We start from the raw sequence: 25,240 nt of genomic DNA, 5'->3' as shown, positions 1-25,240 counted from the left end.
AGGGTTTTCCACCAGCAGCCGGCAGGTGCCCTAGTTGTGGGGAGACTCTAACTCGGTGTCTTCCCACACTGCCATCTTGGCTCCACCCTTCTAATAGGAGTTTTGTCTAACTAGTAACCAGAAGCTCTATACCTATTATCTAAGCCACCCTATTACTGGATATTTTCCCAAACTTATCCTGCTCCATCTAAAAAAAGTAAATTAAAATGCACCTTTATGATGATCAGAGTATTCAAATGAACAGCTACAATTTAAATGATGACACTCAAATATTTTCAAACTTGACATCTCACCTGGGTTCCGTTCTCTTATTTCCAACTGCTTGGAAGATACAGGTAAGATATCATTTACCTGTGCTTACCAATGCCACTTCAGATTCAGCGACTTCACACCTGAAATCGGTTCACCCTTGCCTTCCTGCTCATTCTCTCTACCCCCACCAGTCCAACACCAAATCCTGCTTCCTACTCTTGCGTTCCCTAGTTTGGATATGTTATCACTATCTACCCAGTAGTCGAGGTAAAAATCTCAGTTATTCTTTATTCACTCACCATGTGTACTTAATCTGTCACCACATCTTATCCATATTACCTCCACAGTGTTTTCCCTTTTGTCTCTTCCCCACCTTAACTACCACTGTCCACCCTCATAATCACTGATCTGGACAATTGCCATAACCTCTTCACTGAAGTCCCAGCTTCCATTCCCTCCTCCTTCCAAACCTCTTCCACATAAATGATTTTTAAATGGGGGTGTACATTAGAAAGAATCCTCTTGCCCCTAGAGATTCAGATTCACTAAATTGAGGGTAGAGCTTGGGTATCTCGTTATATAAAAAACTTCCCAGATGATTCCAATGCACACCTGGATTAAAACCAATATTTTACAAGCTTCTGGAGTTATCATTTCAAAAGCCTGCTATAGTCACATCATCCTTTGGCTTAAAAAGTTCTAATGCTTCCCCCACTGCCTACAGTATAAAGTCCAGACTTCTTCGCTTGTGATAGAACAGGTGTCATTCACATCTGGGCCCTCATCTCCCTTTCCAGATGCATTTTCAACTACTCCCCTCCCAAGGCCTTTGAGTCTAGCCAAATAAGTTATACCCAAATATGCCATGTACTTTTGGATTTTTGTGCCTTTTTCCATACCATTTCTTCTAAGTTGCCCTTAACTTTTTTCTATATCTGGAAAGCTGTCTCCTCAATGTGACTTACACCTGACTATACCCCTTGTTCGTCCAGGCAGGAGTAACAGCTCTTCCTCTGTGACTCCACAACACTTTGTGTATACTTGTGTTGCTGCTCTCATTACTTTGAATTGTGATGATTTGTTTACATACATATAGTTAGGTTATTAAGATAAAGATAGTCCTACTTACCTTGTATGAGTAGGCACCCAGGAGGCATGCCTCTTTCCTTTTGATTAAGAATTAACAAATTCTCTTGGGAATTCCCTGGCGGTCCAGTGGTTAGGACTCAGCACTTTTCACTGCCAATGGCCCAGGTTCAATCCCTGGTCAGGGAGCTAAGATCCCACAAGCCTCGTGGCATGGCCGATAAAAAAGGAAAGAAAAAAAAAATTAACAAATTCTAAAAAAAATATTAAAAAAAAAAGAATTAACAAATTCTAAGTCTTCTTTTTATACCCACCTTTGCTAACTAGCAAATTACCTTCTATCTAGATCATTTATCTGTTTCTATCTCCTCATCCAAAAAATTGGCCTGTCTTATTAACAAAAGGAACCTCTCAAATCTCTGTACCAAGTGATGGTTGGTGGTCACTTGGGTATCATGGGACTCATTAGTGTCTAAAAATACCTTGCTGGGATCTTCACCAAAGGAAGATATAGAACATCTGGTGACATGTTCAAGGTATTCAGCAGGTTTTGAATGTTAAAGATCAACAAAACTGATGTGGTGAGTTGTGTCAATTCTACTGCTTTGTAAGTTTCTGTAACTGGTACCATTAATGTCTACTTCACACCTAGAAGCATTCTTTTTTTTTTTTTAAGCCAGAAGTCATTTTTGGTGTATTACATCTCCTAAGACCACATCTAAGCTGTTGGCTTTCACAGTGAATTGTGGGCCTACTGATAGATTCTACAGGAAAGACCTCCATTAAGTTTTCAGATGCCTCTTTCATCTTGGACTATAAACACATACCTATTTCCCTAACAAAACATTAGGAGTGGGCTTCCTTGGTGGCGCAGTGGTTGAGAATCTGCCTGCCATTGCAGGGGACACGGGTTCGAGCCCTGGTCTGGGAAGATCCCACATGCCACGGAGCAACTAGGCCCGTGAGCCACAACTGCTGAGCCTGCGTGTCTGGAGCCTGTGCTCCGCAACAAGAGAGGCCGCTACAGTGAGAGGCCCGCGCACCGCGATGAAGAGTGGCCCCCACCTGCCGCAACTACAGAAAGCCCTCACACAGAAACGAAGACCCAACACAGCCATAAATGAATGAATAAATAAATAAATGAATAAATTAAAAAAAAATTAAAAAAAAAAAGAATAACTAGCATCACAGGCCCACATGACAATACCAGAAAACTTTAAAAAAAAAAAAAAATTAGGAGTTCAGGAATGGTATGAAATTTGGGCGCAGTTATGATTAGTTTACAACTTACAATGTAATCATTACTGTCTGGTTTTGAGTATTAGAGAAGAGGCTTTGATATGTGTGCTGTAAGATAATAATTGATCATGATGTCTACCAAGAGATAGAGATAATTATTAAAGACTTCTGTGGCATCAGACCAAACAAAATGCTACAAATCGTGAGATTTTATCACATGGATCCACGCTTAGGGAACTAAAACTTTTTTTTCCAATTGTCATTTTTCCTCGGAGAATGTCAGAAAGGAAATTGAATGCAGTAGTATCTTCAATATTGAAATATGCTGGGTAACTACATAAGTTCTGAAATCAACATGAACATGTCCTTACCTTGTTTTGGAAATGGGTTGCTAATGATAGTATATTAAAGAAGCAAAGGCCATTGTGTTTGCAGGACCAGAATGTTTCTGGTGCCTTCTGTATGAAAAGTTATGATGCTGGATTTGTTTCTTTCATAGGAATTGTCTCCTTGTTCCCTTTGGACAATGGATTTAAAAGAATCAGAGGCAAAAATATAAATTTAGGGCCAAAATGAAGCTAATTTCTGTGTTCACTTCTGTTATTAATCAACCTAAAACAGTTGATTAATTGATTATATCTCAGCACAGCACTACCTTTAGGCTTGAAAGTTTGGAGGCAAAATTGGATAGCTGCCTGGAAAGTAGGTAGTGAGATAAATAACATGGAATTGAATTCTAGCCTAGAAAAGCATATTTCAATTCTGAATGTCTTACTTTGTCACACAAAGGGAGGAATGTGTGACAATAAGCATACTGCTGTGGCTTAAAAATCAAGAGACCTAAATCGATTCCCTGCAAATTACTTCCCATCTTTGATCCTCTCCATTAAATGAGAAATCATTAAAAATATTTCCCTACACGGAAGTGAAGTTGGTTTTTTTTTAAAAAGGAAGGTAGAGATAGATAGATGTAGAGGTCGATCGATCCATCCATCCCTCTTAAACTTTTGTCTAAGTACATTGGACCTACCTGAAAATTTTCCCTTGAGCCTGTGTTTGAATGGACTATGAAACCTGCAAAAACAATAAGGGTTCTGGTCCCTTAATGTTCACCAGGACTTGCTGAGTATAACCTCTAAAAAACAATTTCATAGTTAGCTCTTAGAGATAAGGAGGAATCAGGAGGTAGTTCCCAAACACTTAAATATGAGAGAAGGACTTTTCTGTTTAACTTTTCTGCTTTTGATGGACAAATTTCTCTGAAAAGTACTTCTTTCAGTTTAGGAGAGGAAGTGAGAGATTTCCCAGGAGGAGTATTTAGCAATAGTCATGTGGTTCCAAGTGCAAGACAGAAGCCCTTTGTAACTGAACCTGGTGGGGAAGGAGAGGGGCTGAAGAAAGGCTGAAAGGCAGAATCACAGATTCTTTTTGATAATTTTGGAGTTGTTCATTCAAGACTCTCACAAGAGGAAGAAAGAGACCTTGAGTCCAGAAAACCAGCCGCTAAAGACAAGTTATCAAAAATGCTTACTTCAAATTTAAATTTGGATTAGTTTATGAAAGAAAACCTAATCAGAGTACAGGTATGAACTCATTGTTAAGATTCTAGTAAAGGATTAATAAAAGAACTTAGTATTTAACAATTTAATTGTTTCGGTAAAAAGTATACAAACTAAATCTGAGGGAAGACAGTGAGCTCTAACCAAATCTCAGGAAAAACATGCACGTTGCTGTTGTGACCTTTGTAACACACTACAGATGCCACACACCTAGCGATCCTGTAAACACCTGAAATGCAGAATGCAGATTCTTGTGTGCTAAAACTGTAAAACAAGAGCCACTGGAGTTATATCCCTGTAGCCGTGTGGGTACAGTTCGTTGCTCCTGTCCGGGTAGCACATGGCTCTGGGGTCCTTTGGCTTTGTGCGAGAGGACCTTCTTGTTGAGTTTACTTAGGCTGAAAGTATCAATTTCTACCCCCACTCCGTATGGGTCCCACTGTGCTTATCAGGAATGATAGTTGGTCCTTTGCCCTTATCACTTTTTCTTTTGTTTCCCCTAGTCTCACTGGTAATTATTAATATAATGTCAACGTCTTTTCTTTTCAGTCCTCCTCGCCCTCTGACGAATGTGAATGACACCATGGTGAGCCACGTGTCCTCCGGGGCACCCACTCCCACCAAGAGGTACGTGATGCTTGTGCGGCAGTTGCCGCTCACATTTGGGTACTGGCCTCTGGCCTGGGAAGCAGAGCATTCCACAGGGCAGAAAGGACTGGCTTTCCTCCCCTCCTTTGACTGTCTTTTTATATTATTTTCGACTTTTTATCTTCCTTTTTTTCCCTACTAACTTATAAATATGGCAACTGAAGGAGGCTGCTTTGGAGTGGTGCCTGAGGTGGAAGCTCTCCATTTGTGACAAGCAGTGAACATAGTGTCAAAGCAGATTAGGCATGTTTGAGGTCTTTTTTTTTAACATCAAACAATATTTTGATGAGCACGAATTTCAACAGTTTTGCATTAGAGTTCTTGAAGCATCAAAGATCATTTCTGCTTCCTGATTTGACTCTGTAAATTGAGCGAATTCCTTATATTCTAAATCATTCTACATAGAATTCATAAACATTTAAGCTGAAAAGCCTGAGTCCCTCTCTCAGTTATACAGGGAGTTTCCTTAGGGTCCTTCAAGGAACTAGAACAGTCTACTCCTTTCTCCTCTTTATTTAGTTTACTCTTCTCCAGAATTCTCTTAGGCAGGACTTAAAAGATCTGTATGAAATGGTTTGCTTTCTGTCTGATTTAAGCTGTTCCATCACCAGAGCAATGCAGAAAGTCCCTCAAGGGCACAACCATTAAAGAATTCTTTCTAACAGTCATCACTCAAAAAAAACAAAAAAACAAAACAAAAAAGAATGAAGACATTCCAACCCACTCCCCAAGTCCTTCCTGAAGAAAAGCACTTTGTACTGCAAACCTGAAGAAAACCATATGTACCGATTGCTTTGGATCAATTTAGCTATAGAAATGTCATTTACTTAATAATACTTTGACTTAATATATATAATATATAATACTTAAGATCAACTATGTTTGTTCCATTGGGTAAAACTCCTAGGGCAGTATTTCCCGAACTTGAGTGATGAGAAGAATCACCCGGGTCACTTGCTAAACATACACATTTCTGAGATCACATCAGACCCAGTGGATCCTGAGATCCTGGGAAGCTACAATTTTAACAAGTATTCCAGGTGATTCTTATCATCAAGTAGATTTGGGAAATAGCCTTAGAAGCAAAGGAGTAAACTATAGGAATCCTCCACCCTGGAATAGAGGATTTAGGGACTTAACAAATGAGAGTGACTTGATAATACAGTGTTATCCACGTGGAGACTCAAGACCCTGACCAGGTGAGAGTACTTGTCCGCAGCCTTGTTGGGACACTGCTAGCAGGACAATAGCCGAGCCGCTTCTTTTGGGCAGAATTGAGTGGTATGAGCACGGTCTGTACTGAGCACAGACTTCTGAGCCAGACTGCATTTGAATTCTGGCTGTCACCTGACCTTGAACAAGATTCTTATCTTTGTTGATTTATCTGTAGAATGAGGAGAATAATAGTATCTATGTTGTGGGGTTTATGTGAGAATGTAGCATACTATTGTCATTATTTAGGAAGTAAACTGTAATGAGAGAACAGGTGGGGAAGAGAGAATAATTTATGGTAATGCCCTCTCAAGGAAGAACAGAGGCTTATGAAAGACTACAAAGCATTTAAACCTCTCTCGCCTGCCTAGATTTTACAACCACCCTTGCTGGCCTTAACTTTTTATGTTAAACACCCATAGCATTCAGACCCAGACCTAGAATCTAAATATCAACTCAGGAATGTTTCTGTTTCAAAACTAGGAAGACAAGGTAGATTATTGAAAGAAGTCAGCTTGTAGGTTTTATGTTAGTTTTAGCAATGCCATCTATTAGGGTTTCACTTCACCTGAGTTCTCTTCATTAGGACTTTTGTCACTTTGAGTCACCTGAGTCCCTGAGGGCCCTAAGTGCATGGTGATCAAGGGCACCATGCATTCAGTGACCACAGCTGAATGTAGCTCCTGGAGGCTGTTGGAGGGAGTGCATATTTCTGGATGATGTTTTACTGCTTGAGAAGACTGAAAGAAGGGACTTGGGAGCAGTAGTCATCACAGCTCCTCTCTAGAAGGACGACTAACCTTTAGGCTCGATGTTGCTGTATGAAGCCCCAGCTCAGTAGTCAGTGGCCAGCTGTAATTGTCAGTCACAAAATATCTCCCATTTCTGAAAGTTGTTTCAGATAATGTAGTATAGCCTGGGTTAAGATTTTATTTTAAAGTCAGCATTTCAGCTAGCATCTCTTTCTAGGTAGGCTCAGTCAATGCTAGGGGTGGTTGTCACAGACTCTCCATGGGCTGACCAGCGGACCAAGCATAGCCAAAGCCCTTAGGAGACCGAAACCAAGGCGGAGCTCTGTAACTTAACCAAGAAGAGTAGTTGCTGGAGGAGAGGCTACATGGGAACGTGATGCCCCTGTCCTAACAATATTGTCCTTAGAATTTTAGGAGATTTCATTTATTTTCAGGATGAGATTATGATAGAACATATGGACATGAATTGCGTAATTCATAGATTTGGCTCTTCATGGCCCCAGTTTCTAAATGGTATAAATTTCAGGTAGTATCCTATTTACTTCCTCGAGGACTCGTCCGTTTTTATTTGCTCCTCTGAATGTCGTCAGACCTTTGTCTCCAGAGTCTGATGAAAGCCAGGAACCCAACACGTCATCCCAGTCATAGATCCTTCCTCTGCTGGGGCAGAGAATTCTCAAGGGGCACAAAGCTACTCTCCAGAAATAAGAGGTTTTCTTTAGAACTCAGCATAAGACATAAATCACTGAATCAGACAAGAACATGCACAGTAATAAAAATGCAGGAAAAAGTTAAGAGCTCCAGTTTCTAACTTTTCGATAAGCTGTGCATTTAAAACTGGTGATAACCCGGGACTTCCCTGGTGGCACAGTGGATAAGACTCCATGCTCCCAATGCAGGGGGCCCAGGTTCAATCCCTGGTCAGGGAACTAGATCCCACATGCATGCCACAACTAAGAGTTTGCATGCTGTAACTAAGGAGCCCATGTGCCACAACTAAGGGACCAGTGAGCCACAACTAAGGAGCCCACCTGCCACAACTAAGAGCTGACAAGCCGCAGCTAAGGAGCCCTGGAGCCGCAACTAAGGGAGCCCACCTGCCTCAACTAAGGAGCCCATGTGCTGCAGCTAAGGAGCCGGCAAGCCACAACTAAGGAACCCTGGACCCGCAACTAAGGAAGCCCACCTGCTGCAACTAAGGAGCCCACGTGCCGCAGCTAAGGAGCCAGCAAGCTGCAACTAAGGAGCCCACCTGCCACAACTAAGACCTGGTGCAATTAAATAAATAAATAAATATTTAAAAAAAAAATAGTGATAGCCCCAGTGGTGAAAAACAATACTTGATTAGTCCAAATAAAAGATGATCTCAAAGGTCATGGTTACTTTGTACAGAAGAAAACCTTATAAATGGCAAAGATGCTGGCAATCATGTGAGAAACTGTAAATTATGTTCCTGAAAGGTTCCACTCTAGGGATTTGCCCTCTGTAATATTTTTATTGACATTTCTACAGTTGAAAAGAAATTTCATCTTTGTCTTAGACTAAGTAGTTTCTGGAAATTTGCTTTCTGTTAAAGAATCAGAACAGTACACATAAAAACAAACAAACTTTCAAAACTTTAAAACAGAGACTTAAAATGTCCCTCCACTATCCGACTTCCTCCAAGGCTTGCTTCTGTCCCTCTTCTTCCCCAGGGTTCAGAGTGTGATTATGTTATTATGCTCTGTACTATTGTACTATTTTAAGTCATACCTTATATTCAGACCAATATGAAAAATGATGCTAATATTTTTAATGTCTTCTAAAGCTTTGGCTTTAATTATTTATGCACATATAAATGTTTACAATTCTGTGGGCATTTCATATAAGGTTGGCAGCAACAAAAACCTTCCGTATGAAACTTTTGGCTTTGTGCATTTGATTGGTATAGTAGTTTTAACTCTTTTAACTTCAGGTATTAAAATCTAACTTTTAGAAGTACAAACCCAGTTAAGCACGATGAAAAAGTTCCAAAGATCTAGTGTACAACCTTGTGCTTATACTTAACAATACTCTAACATACACTTAAAAATTTGTTAAGAGAGTAGATCGTATGTGTTCTTACCGCAATAAAAAAAAGAAGAAAATAAAAGGCACAAACCCACAACACAAAGGCAAAAGCAGAAGGGAAGGGCAGAAGTGTCCATAGATCACAAAGCAACTGAACTGCCACCAGGATGTCCACCTGTGGCTTCTCCATCTCTCGGCTTCTCTCAGGGTGCTGTCTTCATCCCCTCCTCCTACAGAACAGCCACCTCTCAAGATGCCAATGGCTTCACTCACACCTACAGCCTTGTCACTCAAGAGGTTGTGCTTTTCCTCCCTAGGATTAGAAAACTCCACTTAAGGATTCTTATTGTCCTGGATGGCATTACTGCCCATCCTTGTGTATGTGTGATAAGCCACACTCATTAGACCTGTATCATCAGAATAGAGGGAGGAGCATCTCCCCAAAAGAAGGTTCTACCGTCAAGAACAGGAGAGATCCTGGGAAAGAAAAATAACAGAATTTGTTGGCAGAGCACTGTTTTGCTACCAAGGACACAGATGTGTGCACAAGTGTGTACATGCACACACACACACCCCTTCCCATGCACATTTCTGCTTCCAGAGCTTTCCTCCTCAGACAGTGCAGCAGTACCGCTGCAAATGCACACTTGCCTTTCCCAGGAGTCTTATCCACCTCCTGCAGACAGCACTGGGTCCCCAATATCTAGGTCATGTCCATTCGTCAGGATCAGGTCTAGGTACATCTTTTGTGATTCGTTAACCCGTTCTACCATGGACCAAATTATAAGTTTTAAGAACTCACACATCTCTACAACTCACAGCTCTACAAAAGTAGAGATCTGAAAATAGGATAATTGCATTTTAGAGAAGGGAGGAAAGGGAAGTAACAGAAAACATGGCATATTAAGCCACATTTGCCTGTTTCCTCCTGAAACACCATGAAAATGACAGTCGAGACATTTTCTTTAGTAGAAACCAACAACAGAGAAAAATGGACAAGGAGACAATAGCAACATTTTGGAAGCAGCAAAGCAGATGGATGAGTGGTAACTGATTTTCCAGACTGGAGAGAATTAAAACCTAAGCCAACAGAGAAACCCGGAGGAAAGCCCACCCGGGAATTAGAAGGCTCTGAGGGAGGGATACAGGACGACAGCTGATAGTCTGTTTAAGAAGCACTTACAGTCTCAGATTGCCTACATAACTGGGCCTCTACCCCTACCCCACCCTGCCAGAGTTGAGATTTATGTTTGTGGTTTCTAGAATAATACAACCCCCATAAAAACCCTAGTTGTCTTAATTACCTCACCTTGGGCTGAGGCAACTGGCTTCCAGACAACGTATCTCTTTCCCTTGCAATAGCATATTAAAGACTTCAAGAAATCACTACTGCATCCTGTTATTCCTCTCAAAGTGCCTGGGACTCCAGCCAGAAGGGGCACAAGATCTAAGTCCCAGGATCCCAGAGATTACAGTTTAACCAGTGGCTTTGCTCTGTAGCCGTATAGCAAAGATTGATGTATTCCCTCCCTGGGATGGAGAGTTTTGCTACCATCGACACCTCAACTTGACTTAGCTAGTTCCAATCAGTGTTACACCCCACTCCTAGTATTAGTTTCTATTTTGGTCAGAACTCTTGGCTGTTAAGTAACAGAAGCTCAGTGTGAATTGGCTTAGGGAAAACGAGAAGATTTTTTGTTTTTGTAACCAGACTGTGGGCAAAGCAGGGGGTATGCGGCTGGGCCTCCTGGATGACAGAGCAAGGGGAACGCTAACTCATGTAGGTATTTCCCCCCAACCCACCCCCTGCCCATGCTCCTTGCTCCTCTCTACTACACATCTGCTCCTTCTTCCCTAAGGTAACTACCTTTCCACGCAGCAGGGAACAAAGCCAAGAGACCCATGTGTTCACATTTTGTAACCTCATTACCCTATGTGGATCCAATTTGAAAACTTTCAGTGAAAGTTCCGTTTGATCCGTCTTGGATCGTGTTACCCACCCTGGGGTTTTCTGTTTAGTGGTCCTACCTAGAATATCATGGTTGAATGGGTGGGGGTCAGTTCACAAAAAAGCGGGGGGGGGGGGTCTGCTGCCTCTGGAGAAGGTAGAGATGCTGAGGAGACGTGTAGGTATAAGCTTCTTTTTCAGGTGGTTTCTGACAAAAAATTGCATGTGTAAGTATATTACATCACACTTCCATTTGCACAGATTTGTTTCAGGAGACCTTTTTTCCTCTACCACCTCATTTTTATTTTTCTCAAGGGTTAAATAATTCTTTCTATTCTGTTCAGTTTATGAGGTGATTGTGTTGGGACATAACACCATCTTTGGGTGGTAACAGGTAAATATGAGAGCCACAGACTCTGAGTAAGCCACCAGTTGTGAGGAATCTTAAGTAAAGGCAAGATTTTATCAGAACTTTTTTACTTTAATACATACTTCACAAGAAGGAAAAGCAGTTTTTAAAGACCAGAAGATGCTACAATATAAGTACTATTTCTGAGCTGTAGAAACAAGACCAGGTTAAGAGGTGGGTTGTTAAAATGGCTTTTTGCCTGGGTGCCAAGGTAAAAAGTTTATCTTGTTATCTACAGAAAACAGTGGAATGATAAAAGCCACGGCATGCTGCTTTTTCAGACTGAAAACAACAGCGGTGTGGGGAAACTGAGAAAAGAGGCAAAATGAAATTGGTCAAGGCAGAAACTATTCATATGTGGACTCGGGCCACTGATTGTCTTTCTTTCTGTGAAATGAGAAAAATAGAGTTTGGTTGAAAAGCAAGAACTAATGAGGTTTTCAGCGTGGCCATGAAACAACTACCTTGTGTGAATTCTTCGTGAGAACCTCTCCAAGGCAACTCAGGAATTATTTTTTTCTCCAATCTTTTTTTTTTTGAAAGACAGAAAAGCAGAGTAATTGAAAATTAACACATAATCTTATGGAACTGCAGGGTCTCCGTGTTGGCAGATTTCCAAAGTTTGTCTGATGGCCTGGGCACCCTGCCAATTTTCAGCTGCTTCTGGGTTGGGATTAAATTCCATTTCCATTCAAGCATTTAAGGTAAACCCTTCAGCTGTTCTAACTCAGGTCAGTACGGACTAAAAGCTTATTTCCAATTCCATACTTCAAAACCTTAATTTGAATAGTTTCCTCCTCTCGTTGGACTGAGGCTTGAGGTCCTAAATGTGAGCAAGAATCACATCTATTATGGACTGTCAGCAAAGCAGAGGGGAAGAAAGAACAGGCTTGCAGAGAAAGATGGTGAGTTGAGTGTTGTCATGCTTGGATTGAGATGCCTGAGGGATCCTGGGAGTGAAGACAGGCTCTGTAGATTTTGGATGCTGGGGTGCTCTTTCTGGCTTGAGTTAGGTACCTTTGGTTAAAACACAGGAGGAAGATTTTGGGAGGAAGATAGCAGAGTTATGTTGAGTTAGAGGTGCCTGTGGGACACCAGGGAACCAGACCATAGCATGAGTTCTTGTCATCCAGATACTTCCTTCCAGCTACCTTGGATTCATACTAGCAAAGGGCAGACCAGTCCTGAGATCCAACAAATGACCGGTAGAACTTACACACACACACACACACACACACACACACACAGCCTCTCTCCCTCTCTCTCTCCCTCTCTCTCTCTCAGCTGACCTGGTGCAGTGCGCTGCTTTCTAATGATGGGATGCTCCACGAGCTTGCGCACAGGATGGAAATTCCTATAGCAATCCTCAAATTCCTGCGCTGATCTGGCTTAGACCTACGTGGTTTTTTTATTCCTTTTAACATCAAACTATTAAAATATTTCAACTTCTTTTAATAAGCAGACATTTAAAACAATCAGTGCTGTAGTAAAAGGTCTTACCTTTTCCAGGATCTTATTAGGAAACCTCCAGTGTACTCCCCACCAATCCAGTCTTGTCTTTGCAACCAAAGGGATTTTTCTGAAATGCAGATCTGAGTATGTTACTCTCCTGGATAAAAATCTCCAGCGGGCTCTTCCTTTCTGCAGTGCTGTCCGAGAGCATGGATATGTTTTGTGCTAACTGGTATGGTAGCCATTAGCCATATGTGGGTATTGAACACTTGAAATGTGACTGGGGCAACACAGTGAATTTTTAGTTTTATTTAATTTGAATTAATTTGAATTTAAACAGCCACATGTGGCTAGTGGCAGTGCAGTTCTGCCGGATAAAGCCCACATTCTTCATTTCTGCGCTGACCCTTGCTAGCCTCTCCAGCCGTGCCTATTCCACTCTTTCTACTTGGCATCTACACTCAGAATTACTTAATCACTCACAGTTCCCCAAGTAGGTTTCTGCATATGCTGCTTCCGCCTTGGTGCTTCCTATCCTTTTTCCTGTTATTCCCCTCTCCTTGTCATCTAATTCCACCTTCTTAACTTAGCTTCAACCCCTCCAGGAAGCCTTCCCTGAATCCTAAAACTAGATTAAGTGTTCGTCTTCTGTGATCTGTAACATCTTGTACATATCACACTGTTGTAATTACCTATTTGTTCCATGCCTTTCTAGACTCTTAGCTCCCTGAGGGCAAGGACTCACCAGGCTTTCTCCAGAAACCTATTCCTTTTCTCCAAATCTTGCTGCTGCTTGCCTCTTATTAGCACTTCTGCTAGGAAAGGGATTTTCTTCTTCAGTTATTTCAAGCACGTAGCATCTTATAATATTGCCTGCTTGTTTCATTGAGGGCTGAGAAATAAAGGACATGAGTTATACTGGACTATCAGGTTCTAATGCAGTAGCACCTGGCTCACTCCAGCTGTCCCCTCTTGGTTAGCTGTAACTTCCCTCTTTAACACTGAGAAGCCTGACTCCCATCAGTCACCATCTGTTTACTTAGTCAGTTCTAGTAGCGTGTATAGCAGTGTCAGAATCGTTGATTTATTTTTTACGCAGATTATTGAGGTATTAGTCATATATTATACAGCTCATCCATTTAAAGTGTACCATTTAGTGGTTTTTAGTGTATTCACAGAGTTGTGCAGCCATTACCACAACCGATTTTAGAACATCTTCATCACCCCTCCGAACTGATTTGTTGCTAAAAAATCTCCACAGTGTGGAGGCTCAACTGTAGAGGACAAGAGTGGAAGAAGAGAGACCAGTCAAGAGGCTCTTGGAGTAGACCAAGTGGCACTGGGTGAGAAATTCCAGATGAGAAATTATGGCAGCAGTGGAGGTGGTGAGAGTGGCTGGTTTGGGGATCTGTTTTGTTTATTTATTTGTTTGTTTATTTATTTTTGGCTGCGTTGGGTCTTCGTTGCTGCGGGCAGGCTTTCTCTAGTTGCGGCGAGCAGGGGCTACTATTCATTGCAGTACGTGGGCTTCTCACTGCGGTGGCTTCTCTTGTTGCGGAGCATAGGCTCTAGGCACACGGCTTCAGTGCTTGTGGCACGCAGGCTCTAGAGCACAGACTCAGTAGTTGTGGTGCACAGGCTTAGTTGCTCCGCAGCATGTGAGATCTTCCCGGACCAGGGCTTGAGCCTGTGTCCCCTGCATTGGCAGGCGGATTCTCAACCACTGCACCACCAGGGAAGTCCCTGGGGATCTATTTTGAAAGTAGAGCCAGCAGGACTTGTTAAGAGATTAGATGTGGAGCATGAGGAAAAGAGAGAAATTAAGACGACGACTCAGCTTTTGGCTTGATGACTGGGTAAATGGGGATGCTTTTTATTTAAACTGGCCAGTCTGGGGGAGTGGCAGGTGAGGAAGTAGGGTGTAGGGTAAGGAGAATCAAGAGTTCTATTTTGAACATGTTGGGTTTGAGATGCCTGTTAGGCACGCAAGGGGAGATGTTGAACAGGCATCAAATACATGATTCTAGAGCTCCAGGGAGAGGTCAGGGCTGGAATATAAAGTTGTGAGGATTACAGCAATACCTTTTATGGAAGATTGTTCTGAGAACAAACAAAAGAAGACCTATAAAAGTATCTGATGGGTCACAGGTACTTTGTTGATAATGACTACTATGTTATCTTATTTAATCCTCCCAACACTCTCTAAAGTAAATTTCATGAGGCAGATTTTATATTATTATTATTTTACAGATGAGAGGACTAAGACATAGAGAGGTTAATGTTCAAGCTCACACAGCTAATAAGTATCAGAGTTTGGATTAAACCCAAGACTGCCTGACTCCAAAGCCCGTGCTCTCAGTTGCTATGCTCTGCTGCCTCCTACTTAGTAAATAATTCCGCTACCAGGGCTGCACACTGCCTCTCGCATGCTTGTACTGCCTCTGACCTTGTCCCACCGCTGCTTACCCTTCATTCCGACCTCCCCCGCCTCAGATCCCTTCCCCTTGCTGCCCGTCCCCACAGGTGTGCTCTTAACCTTGGCCAAATGCGCCCTCTCTTGCTACCACTGGAGATTATCACCTAGGCTCCAAAGCCCCCATCATCTTGGAGAGCAGTTCTCACGCTGCAGTGTGCACCTGGAGCACTGGCAGCTCATTTCAAATGCAGATTCCCAGGCCTCGTTCCCAGATAATTTGATTCAGTAAAGCTTGAGAGTTCTGAAGGAAGAAGTCTGGGGAAACACACTTTTAGAAATGCTGCCTTTGGGACTTCCCTGGTGGCACAGTGGTTGAGAATCCGCCTGCCAATGCAGGGGACGCGGGTTCAAGCCCTGGTCTGGGAAGATCCCACATACCATGGAGCAACTAAGCCCGTGAGCCACAACTACTGAGCCCACGAGCCACAGCTACTGAAGCCCGCGCACCTAGAGCCCATGCTCTGCAACAAGAGAAGCCACCGCAATGCGAAGCCCACGCACTGCAACGAAGAGTAGCCCCCGCTCGCCGCAACTAGAGAAAGCCTGCGCACAGCAATGAAGACCCAACGCAGCCAACAATAAAATAATAATAAATAAATTTATTAAAAAAAAAAGAAGAAGAAATGCTGCCTTTGACCCTACCAGTCCCATCAGGACCCTCTGGCCCCAACTGTGCTCATTTTTACCATTGGTTTAGAGTTGGGGGATACCTTGTGAGGGAAAGAACGCTCTTTAGGGTACCCGGGGAGAAACGTATTCATTTCATTGTCACTCCTCTTTTTAAGTCTGGTTCACTCTACTCATCCTTGCTTTTGCTGACCTCCCTAATTGGGTAGAATTCTACTATTATGTCCTCTCATAGGAGAACAGTGTCCTCATTGTATCCCTCATTACATTTGCAATTTTACTTATTTTGTGATCATCTCTTTTCTTCTTGACTGTTAGCATCAAGAGAGCAGCAACCACGTCTGGGTTTTGCTTGCTGTGGTGTCCTCATCTCCTGGCACAGTGCTGATGCCTAGTAGGTGCTCCAAACATTGACTCAAATGTCCCATTTCCATCAGAAGTGCTATTCAAACTGTTGTATACTCAGGCATGAAAATCACCTACTTTTATGGATTGAATTGATGTTTAACAGCTTAGAGATAGAACAATTATTATTTTTATTATTTTATTATTTTATGGGGTTCCAAACTATTCCAAACTATTGACTCTGCTTTAGAAAAGCAGATTTCTAAAGCAAAATCTATTTGTAAGTTGGGGGTTGTATATGTGTTGCATGTACACATTGCAACACATTTTATGCATATATGCATAATCAAAAAAAGAAAGAGTTTAAATTCAAAAAGTAAATCTGGGAAAACAGGTACAGTTTTGAATGTGAGTAGAATAATGTAACATCCATGCCCCAAACAAAATTGTCAGAAAATTCATGGACATGTAAATTCCTTATTTACCATAGGCAGCTATTGTTAATGCTTCTCATTTTGGCTTCGATCCCTAATTATCTGGCAAACAACACTAGTTCTGAATAGCCGTCTTCGTATAACACTAAAATGGAGTTTAATGGACTGTTGCTTCCGTAGTAAATGTTTCCAGTTTCTCTTCTGCCATTTCCTTTGGAACACACCCTGGTCAGATTTTCACTGCCCATTACTCTGCCAAAACCACTCCTATCAAGGAGACCAGTGACTTCCACATGCTAAATCCAATGGTGAATTCTCAGGACTTACCTGGCTTGACCTATCAGAGGCATTTGATGTAGATGGTCACTCCCTTCTACTTGAAACACTTTCTGCACTTGCCTCCAGATGCTGTATTCTGGTTTTCCTCCTATTCCTTCTCGGCCTCCTTTGCTGGTTTTTCCATACCTCTTTGACCTGTAAATGTTAGCATACCAGAAAGGCCACTTCTCTTTTCTGTCTGTATTCACTCACTGTAGGTGATCTCATCCATACTCATGGCTTTCAATAACATCTGCATACAGGTAACTCCCAAACTTATTTTTCTGGCCCAGACCTTTTCCCTAGCTTTTTCCTTTTCCCTCACATATCTTCCTCCTAATCAGTATCTTCTTTGGATATTTAATACATATTTCATAATTAGCACATTTTAAACTGAGTTCTGTATCTTCTCCCACCAAATGTACTTCTTCCGTAGTCTTCCCCATCTCAGTGAATGGCAATCCCATTCTAGTTGCTTGGTCAGAACCCTTGATTCTTCTCCCATCTAAACTGTCAGATTATTAGATCAAATCTATCCAAAAACACTGTCAAAATCTATCCAAGATCTTGCTATTTATTATCACTTCTACTGCTACTCCTATTTCCTAGCAACTCTTGTCTTTCATCTGGAATGTCCAGTAGCCTTCAAATTGCGTGCTTCTTCCCTTGCTCTCTGGCACTTTATCTTTCCTAGAGCAAACAATCCTATTAAAATATATCATACCTCACTTCTGCTCAAAACCTTCCAGTAACTTCTAATATCACAGTAAAAGCTAAAGCCTTTGTAATGGTATGCAGGGTTATATAGCCTACTTCTCAGTCTATCTGCCATGAAGACGCAGTTTTGTTTTGTTTCAATTTCTAGTTTGAAGTGGACTGATACTTTACAAAAGTATGATAAAAATAAGTTACTACAGAGAGAACTTCCACCCTGGTCATGGTGAACTAACTGGTATCAGAGTAGCTCTCCCACTATAAACTACTAGAAAACTGGTCTGAATATAAGAAACAACTGTTTTCAGGAATTAGTAAGTAGCATGGGAGTGATTCCTGAGAGAAGGGAAACAAATGAGAGAGCCCTATGATTGCCCAGGTTTTCTGCTAGAACACATTTGCCAAACTATAGTGCAGAATACAAGCAGAGCAAGACAGTCTTGCTGAGAGTAAGAAGGTAGAGATTGGAGTTTGAGGAGGCTGGAATTTGCTGAGCAAAACACCAGAGAGGAGGAAGTGTGCAGAGAAAGAGCTCAATAAGTCTGAAGACAGATCTCTTGAGTCTTTGGCTGAAAACTAAGCTGTATTTGCATAGAATGAGATTTCACAAGACCAGCAAAGAACAACTACCTGGGAAAGAACAACTCCTGGAGATTTGAAAGTGGAACAACTACCTGAGCTCACACAGTTGTTTGAGTTCCAACCAACCAGAGTAGAGAGATATCACTGAACACTTGAGGCATTCAGTAAAGACCCCAGAAAGACCACATCTTAGGAGCAGGGTGAAATTGGCCCTAAATAAAGGTTACTCTAGATCTGCACTAATGAAGCTTAAACACAGGCCTCACAAGGATCAAGCTGTTCACAAGGAAATTAAGTTACTGCCAGATTCTTTAAAGGAAGACAACAAAATCCAGACATTCAGCAACATAATACTCAGAATTTGCACCATCCAGTGAAAAATTAGAAGACATAGGAAGAAGCAGGAAAGTATGACCTGTAACCAGGAGAGAATTAGTCAATATAAACAGAGCCAGAAATAACAGACGTGATACAACTAGCAGACACGGACTTTAAAGCAGCCAAGATAAATATCAAAAATGTAAAAGAAAATATCAACATAATGTGGAGAAAATGTGAGAAATAAAAAAGAACCAAATTTAAATGTTATTGGAACTTTCTGCACATATAGTCTACTTCCATCAAAACTTTTAAAAAAAGAGAACTTATAGAGTTGAAAAGGATTATACCTGAAATGAAAAATTCAATGGATAGACTAAACAGTAGATTAGAAATTGCAGAATAAAAGTTCACTGAACTTAAAGACATAGCAATACGAACTATCCAAAATGAAGCACAGAGAGAAAAATGGTTGAAAAACAAACAGAGCCTCAGTGACCTTTGGGACAATGTCAAACAGTCTAACAGGGGGAAGAGAAGAATTATTCAAGGAAATAATTTTTTCCAAATTTCCAAATAAATTTTTACATATTTGATGAAAACTATAAACCCACAGATACAAGATGCTCAATACACAGAGGATAAACACAGAGAAAAACATACCAACACACATCACAATCAAATCACAAAAAAATCACAATGATAAAGAGAAAATACTAAAGCCGCTAGAGAAAAAAAGACATGTTACATACAGGGGAACAAGGATAAAATTTTCCAATGAGTTCTCAATAAAAATAATGCAAGCTAGAAAATAGAATGGCATCTGAAAGTGGTGAGCCAACTTAGTTTTATTCTTTCTAAAATACAAAAATTTCCTAGCTTTCTCCACTGAAAAGACCTAGAAGCAGTGACAACCCAAGAACAATAAGCACTCTAGTACCCTGATTGTGGCCTCTGAGTGCTCTTTCTCAGTAAAGGGAACCTGGGATCCTTGGAAGAATGGTTGATTCCAAGTGTGGAGCAGCATATACAAGATGAGATTGGGGCATCTTATTGTACAAACAAGGAAGCTGATAAGCTTTAATGGATATGTCAGAAGAACACCAGAGCCTGCTTCCAGGGGTTCCCACTGGCCAAAGTTAGGACAGTTTGAACACCAAAAAGATGATTGCAATGAATTGAAGCACATCAGATACATAAAAATCTATGAGTTCATAATTGTACAACAACAAAAAAAAAAACTCCTAAGGCACTAACTTGTTTTTCTGTTGTTGTTGTTAAATAATAAGAAATATCAACCATTTGGTTTACCTTTCTGAATGAGCAGTATTTCACAATAAACAAATAGAAGAAATTAATAAATGCACAAAAGATGATAAAATCGGAAAGTCAACATTTTGCAACCCCTCATGAAATAATGTATTTAGGCAAGAACCATTAGTAAATGCTAAAATTATTAGGTGAAAAGTTGATGGAGGATTTTGTAATGGAGAGATGTAACCAATAACATCTGGGGGCTTCCCTGGTGGTGCAGTGGTTGAGAGTCTGCCTGCTAATGCAGGGGACATGGGTTCGAGCCCTGGTCTGGGAAGATCCCACATGCCACAGAGCAGCTAGGCCCGTGAGCCACAATTACTGAGCCTGCGTGTGTGGAGCCTGTGCTCCGCAACAAGAGAGGCTGCAACAGTGAAGAGGCCCGCGCACCGCGATGAAGAGTGGCCCCCACTTGCCACAACTAGAGAAAGCCCTCGTACAGAAACGAAGATCCAACACAACCATAAATAAATAAATCAAAAAAAAAAAAAAAAAAGATTCACTTCACCTCCTGTGGGGTGCTCTAGATTCTCTATGTAATCTTAAAAAAAATCTGAATCCACTGATCAGTATTTACATTCCATTCCATTATGTGCCTCCTGTTTGATTTATAAGTACATCATATTACATATGATGGATTCTAGCCTCTTCTCAATAACAAAACAAAAGCAAAAACTTTAGTCAACATCTAGATCTGACCCCACAGGGGCTAGAGAAACTAATTAAATGACGCCTCCAAAATGTAGGATATGCTACAAGGTAACCTGTTTTATTCACAAGTAGATGACATGGAAGAAACAGGGAAAAGGAAGAACTGTTACAGATTAAAAACAGAAACATACAATCTAACACAAACATAAAAGAAACATATCAACCAAACGCAAAGTGTGGACCTTGTTTGGATCTTGACTTTAACTGTAAAAGGATATTTTTTTTAAGATTTGCGGAAATTTTCAGATGGACTAAGATATTAAAGAATTTTTGTGATTTTTTTTTAGGTGTGATAATGGTGTTCAGGTTGTATAAATTCTTTCTGTATCTGATAGATGTACAGGCTCAAGTATTCCCAGGTGAAATAATAAATTGTCTGGGATTACTCTAGCCACCCCCTCCTGCACAAAAAGTTGGGAGAAGGAAGAATAAATTAAACAAGTTGACAATGTTCATTTTTGTTGAACTTTGGTGATGGGTACATGGAGGGTAGTCATTAGATTACTCTTTCTATTTTTGCGCATATTTTAATACTTCTATAGTAGAAAGTTAAAAAAAAAAAGATCATGTGCTTAAGGACCTTCCATATATCTATAAGAGAGAGCCTCACTCAGGTTATATGCAACATTGTCTTACAATTAAATACGCTCCTAACAAGTTTGGTTTAAGTACCAGTTTTATGGGAGAAAATAGAATGATGCTAAAGGCAGTGTCCTTATAGAAATAAAAAGGTTTGACTGGTATTATGAGGTAACACTGAAAACTCTTACATGCTGGCAAAAGCTATAGAAGCATTAAGGGGCCACTTAGTGATTAAATGGAACCACTCTCCCTCAGTTTTCCTGCCAGAGGGCATTTCCTAAAAGGTGCATCCATCGCAGAGCCCAGAACTGGTGGGCAAGGCTCTTTGGTGGCTCCTCCTTGGTTTCTCCTTCTCAAGGGCTGTAGTGTCAGTCCGCCAAAGCTGTTTTCTAAGGGATTGCTTTGTTTAAAGGATTTGTGTGATGTATTCCCTATGGTCTAACACCATATTCCATTATGCATTGTGGTTTTTTATTGTTTTCCTTATCATGATTTTCTTTTCTATTTTTCTTTGACGTTTGCCCATTTTAATGCATGTTCATTTCTTGCTTTGTGTTTGTGTCTCGCTTGCTGTCTTTGCCTCCGTTGTTCCTAGGTTACAGTATAGCCAGGATATACCCAGTCCCTTGGCTGATGAGCATGCGCTGATAGCCTCCTTTGTGGCCCGTCTGCAGCACTGTGCACGGTCAGTGGTAGAGCAGCAGCAGGCGGGTGGCCAAGGGCTGATCAAAGGGAGGGAGAGCTCTGTAACCTGGGGTTGCCAGCTGGAAAAAGCTCTGCATGTGGGGTTTTTCTTGAGAAGCTACCAGCTATGTTTGGCGGAGTTTAAATAATTGCTAAAACATTGGCTTCTAATAGAGAAGGAGCCTTGCCAAACCTAGGCACTTACCTAAAGATATAGTCAGAAATTCTTCTTTAAAGTGGAGTTCCCTTCCTTCAGATTACACTTAAAGAGTGTATAAACCTCACAGAAATGTGCGGTCCCGAAGATGTATATTCACAGAGGTATTTGATGCAACCTCTTACTGTTCATTCTTGCCTAAATGATGAAATCTTTCTGTCGACATTCAAAGTTTAGGATTGGTCAACACACTTTGTCTTATCTGGGGGCTTTGACACCATCACCTTGTTACATCTTTACATGTTGCATCTTCATCTGTTCCCCAAAATCTATCATTGTTGATTATTTAAACCAGTGATTTTCAACAGTGGTACTGGGTTATTGTCACCTGAGAGACTTTTACCAAACTATATATACCTCTGTGTATTATAATAATTATATGTATTATAATAGACCCACATACCTCTTTCCCTGGAAACTACTGTTAATATGGGAATATGACTGATCCCTCAGTGGATTATGGTGGAAAAACATTTGATAACCACTATAACCACTAACTATAGCAAAGTTAACCCTTTAAAAGAGTTAATACCAAACAAAGTGCCATTACATTCAGGCAGACCCAAAGCCACCTGCCCAGTCCATGCCCACACCTGCCACCATTCTGCAAGGAGAATGGCAGGTAAAGTTTAAATAATCCCCTTTACATAGCAGCAGAGTCTCTGTGCCAAACAATCTGAGATTCTTATTCTTAGAGAGAAAACTATAATTTTTATAAACTTAAACACATGAGAGAGGCTGGAGCCTTAAATTTTGATCTTAGTTTTACCCTTAACATGCTATGGCTTCATGGGAAGCTCTTATTCGCCATGATAACAGAAAAATAAATTAATAATCAACTTTAAAATATATATCCTTGGGGCTTCCCTGGTGGCGCAGTGGTTAAGAATCCATCTGCCAGTGCAGGGGACACGGGTTTGAGCCCTGGTCCGGGAAGATCCCACATGCCGCAGAGCAACTAAGCCCGTGTGCCACAACTACTGAGCCTGTGCTCTAGAGCTCGCAAGGCACAACTACTGAAGCCTGTGCGCCTAGAGCCCGTGCTCTGCAACAAGAGAAGCCACCGCAGTGAGAAGCCCGCACACCGCAACGAAGAGTAGCCGTCACTCGCCGCAACTAGAGAAACCCTGCATGCAGCAACGAAGACCCAACACAGCCAAAAATAAATAAATTAAATAAATTAATTAAAAAATAATAATAATAAAATAAACTACATATCCTTGAAAAGGACTGTTTTAAGTATTATACTTCATAGCATTTTGCATAGTTTTCCCAGTATGACCAAGTGGCGTTATTACTTTTAGGCATTTATCTATCTGTAAAGCCTTAGACTATTGGCTTCTCCTACCTCCCAACTATGTTTAATAGGCTTATTCTGTAGGAGGGATGCCTGGTAATTGTGCATTGTATCACAGAGTGTCTCCTCATCCAGCAGATGATTTCTGAGCACTCTATCCCAGCCCCTTGGTCTCTAGGAAGAGAGTTTTCTTAACCCTGGCAGGACAGCTTATTTATTATCAGTAAGGGCAATTGTCCAAGTTATTAAAAATTTCCATGGTGAATATAACAGCAGAATTTTAGACAGACACTACTACCTGATAGCCCAGGAAGATTTATGCTAAGTTTAACTGAGATCCTCAAGTCTTATGGCTTAGGGATTAGGCTCCCTGAGCAAGAATTGGTGGCCAGGAGCCTTGGAAGAACATGAGGATTGGGTGAGTACTGCATCTCTTCTTGATTTATAGTCTAAGGAACTGAGCTTCATACTTCCTCAAAGAAGTCAGAAATTTCCTGGCTAACTAATTCTGAGATTGAAAATCAGCTCAAGCAAAAGAATAAGGAACCTTTCTAATTTCCCTCGTAGTTTTCACTGACCTTAAAACCTCTCATCAACATAAAGTTCTAGTTTCTGGCTTGAAAGCATAGCCAGTTAAAGCAATCATGTCATCCACACTCGGGTTTGAATGACAGATAAAAGTGACCTTCCTAGGGAGATGGAATGTGATGGAGAAGGAGGAGCTCTTTTGCACAGAGAAGCCTATTGTGTCCCTTGCCAAAAAACAGAGGTCAGCCACTTCAAGTCCCACTTCTTAAGCTGCCGTTCCCTCCATAATGGTATCCACTTGTGTTGTTAAATGTTCATTTTGTTGTTATTTACAAGATAAAGATAGTCCTTTTCTTTCAGACAAACATCTTTAAGGCACAAGTATTATAGTTCAGCCCTGACCTTGGGGTCTTGACCCTAAAGTATTAAAGTCAACTGATGGTAGCATGTTCTTATTACAAGATCATCTTTTGAGAAAATGGTTATATATGCTAGAGACTGACGTTTGCACACCTAAAATTATATAGTGTTGAGAAGTGTCATTGCCAGAAGGCAGTGACAGTGGCAGCACATTTTTTAAAAATCCATCCTAGAGGAAAGACCAAGTTAAGCTTAAAGAGTTAGCCACGGAGATAGAAATATAGGATGGTTAAAAAAAAAAAAAATCTAGGAAAAATACAGTTGATTTCATACATGAAAAGTCCAGACAGGTTTCTATTGATTTAACTCCATCCTTCCCAGATTCCCCTCAGTAATTATAACAAGATTTGATGAATATTGAACTCATGTCTTTTTTTCATATTTCATATTTTGTCATACTGTTAAATTCCAGTCAGGGGTTTGTGGAACTCCAAGAACCTAGAGCCAAAGTAGAAGCAAGCCACGACAGCCATCTCTCATCACTTAGTCATCATTATTGTTGTTGTCTTAAAACATCTGTCAGACTTAAACAAAGAAGAATTACATAGCCACAGTCCCGATTAATCTAGGAGTGCCCTGATATGAATAAATAGCAGTTGACATCACATGCTAAATTAAAGATGTCAATCATAATCAGCAAGAAGTTCCACGTGAGCAGCACATATACACAGAACTAGCCTCCTGCTCAAGAACCCTTCTTTTATTCAGGTGCGGCACTTTCTGATGTCCCACCTTACTGGATCTCTAAATCTTTAGAATGCTGGAACTCTTGTTAAGAGTAATGGACTAAATTAATTCACTCTAAAATGGGACTCCAGTTGTAGAACAAGCATGGTAAAAGAAGAGAAAGAGGCATTGAAGGGGAACGTTTGACGCCATCTTCCCCAACTTTACCATATTGTAAGCCTGCCCTAGCTTAGGTTCCTCAGTTTTGCTCAGCCAGTGTTAAGGGTACTTTTTCTCAGCCCTCTGTTTTTCATGATGCTTTAGTTTTCTTTCGGGCTTTTTGAATTCAAGACCTATATCTAAAAGTCATGAGGTTTTCTTAAAACAGTTGATAGGAAATC

At 40.9% G+C, this 25,240-nt stretch overlaps 1 protein-coding gene and 1 long non-coding RNA gene across 11 annotated transcripts in view; one reads left to right on the top strand and one right to left on the bottom strand.

The window, feature by feature from the left end:
• The window catches only part of DTNB (dystrobrevin beta), a 251,519-nt gene that overhangs the window by 172,905 nt on the left and 53,374 nt on the right, over positions 1 to 25,240 (top strand). For 8 of the 10 annotated variants that reach the window (XR_011076469.1, XM_068563945.1, XM_068563946.1 and 5 more), the window contains exons 10-11: positions 4,686 to 4,763; positions 21,623 to 21,712. Coding sequence is in view for 9 of the 10 variants with exons in the window: in XM_068563945.1 (XP_068420046.1) it covers positions 4,686 to 4,763; positions 21,623 to 21,712 (168 nt within the window). In the remaining variant the exon portion in view is untranslated. Of the gene's footprint in view, positions 1 to 4,685; positions 4,764 to 7,727; positions 7,895 to 21,622; positions 21,713 to 25,240 lie in introns of those variants that run through there. The other 2 variants (XM_068563950.1, XM_068563949.1) reach the window with 2 other exon arrangements.
• Positions 1,419 to 10,221, bottom strand: LOC137777229 (uncharacterized). Its single transcript, XR_011076470.1, has 3 exons — positions 10,107 to 10,221; positions 3,608 to 3,651; positions 1,419 to 1,543 (listed from the first exon to the last, which is right to left on the bottom strand). It is a non-coding gene; the product is annotated as an uncharacterized lncRNA (long non-coding RNA).

The sequence above is a fragment of the Eschrichtius robustus genome, chromosome 15 (assembly GCF_028021215.1).
Source record: "Eschrichtius robustus isolate mEscRob2 chromosome 15, mEscRob2.pri, whole genome shotgun sequence".
Classification (NCBI taxonomy): Eukaryota; Metazoa; Chordata; class Mammalia; order Artiodactyla; family Eschrichtiidae; genus Eschrichtius; species Eschrichtius robustus.
Note: the sequence above shows the minus strand (reverse complement) of the source record. Positions and strands in the feature narration are given on the sequence as shown.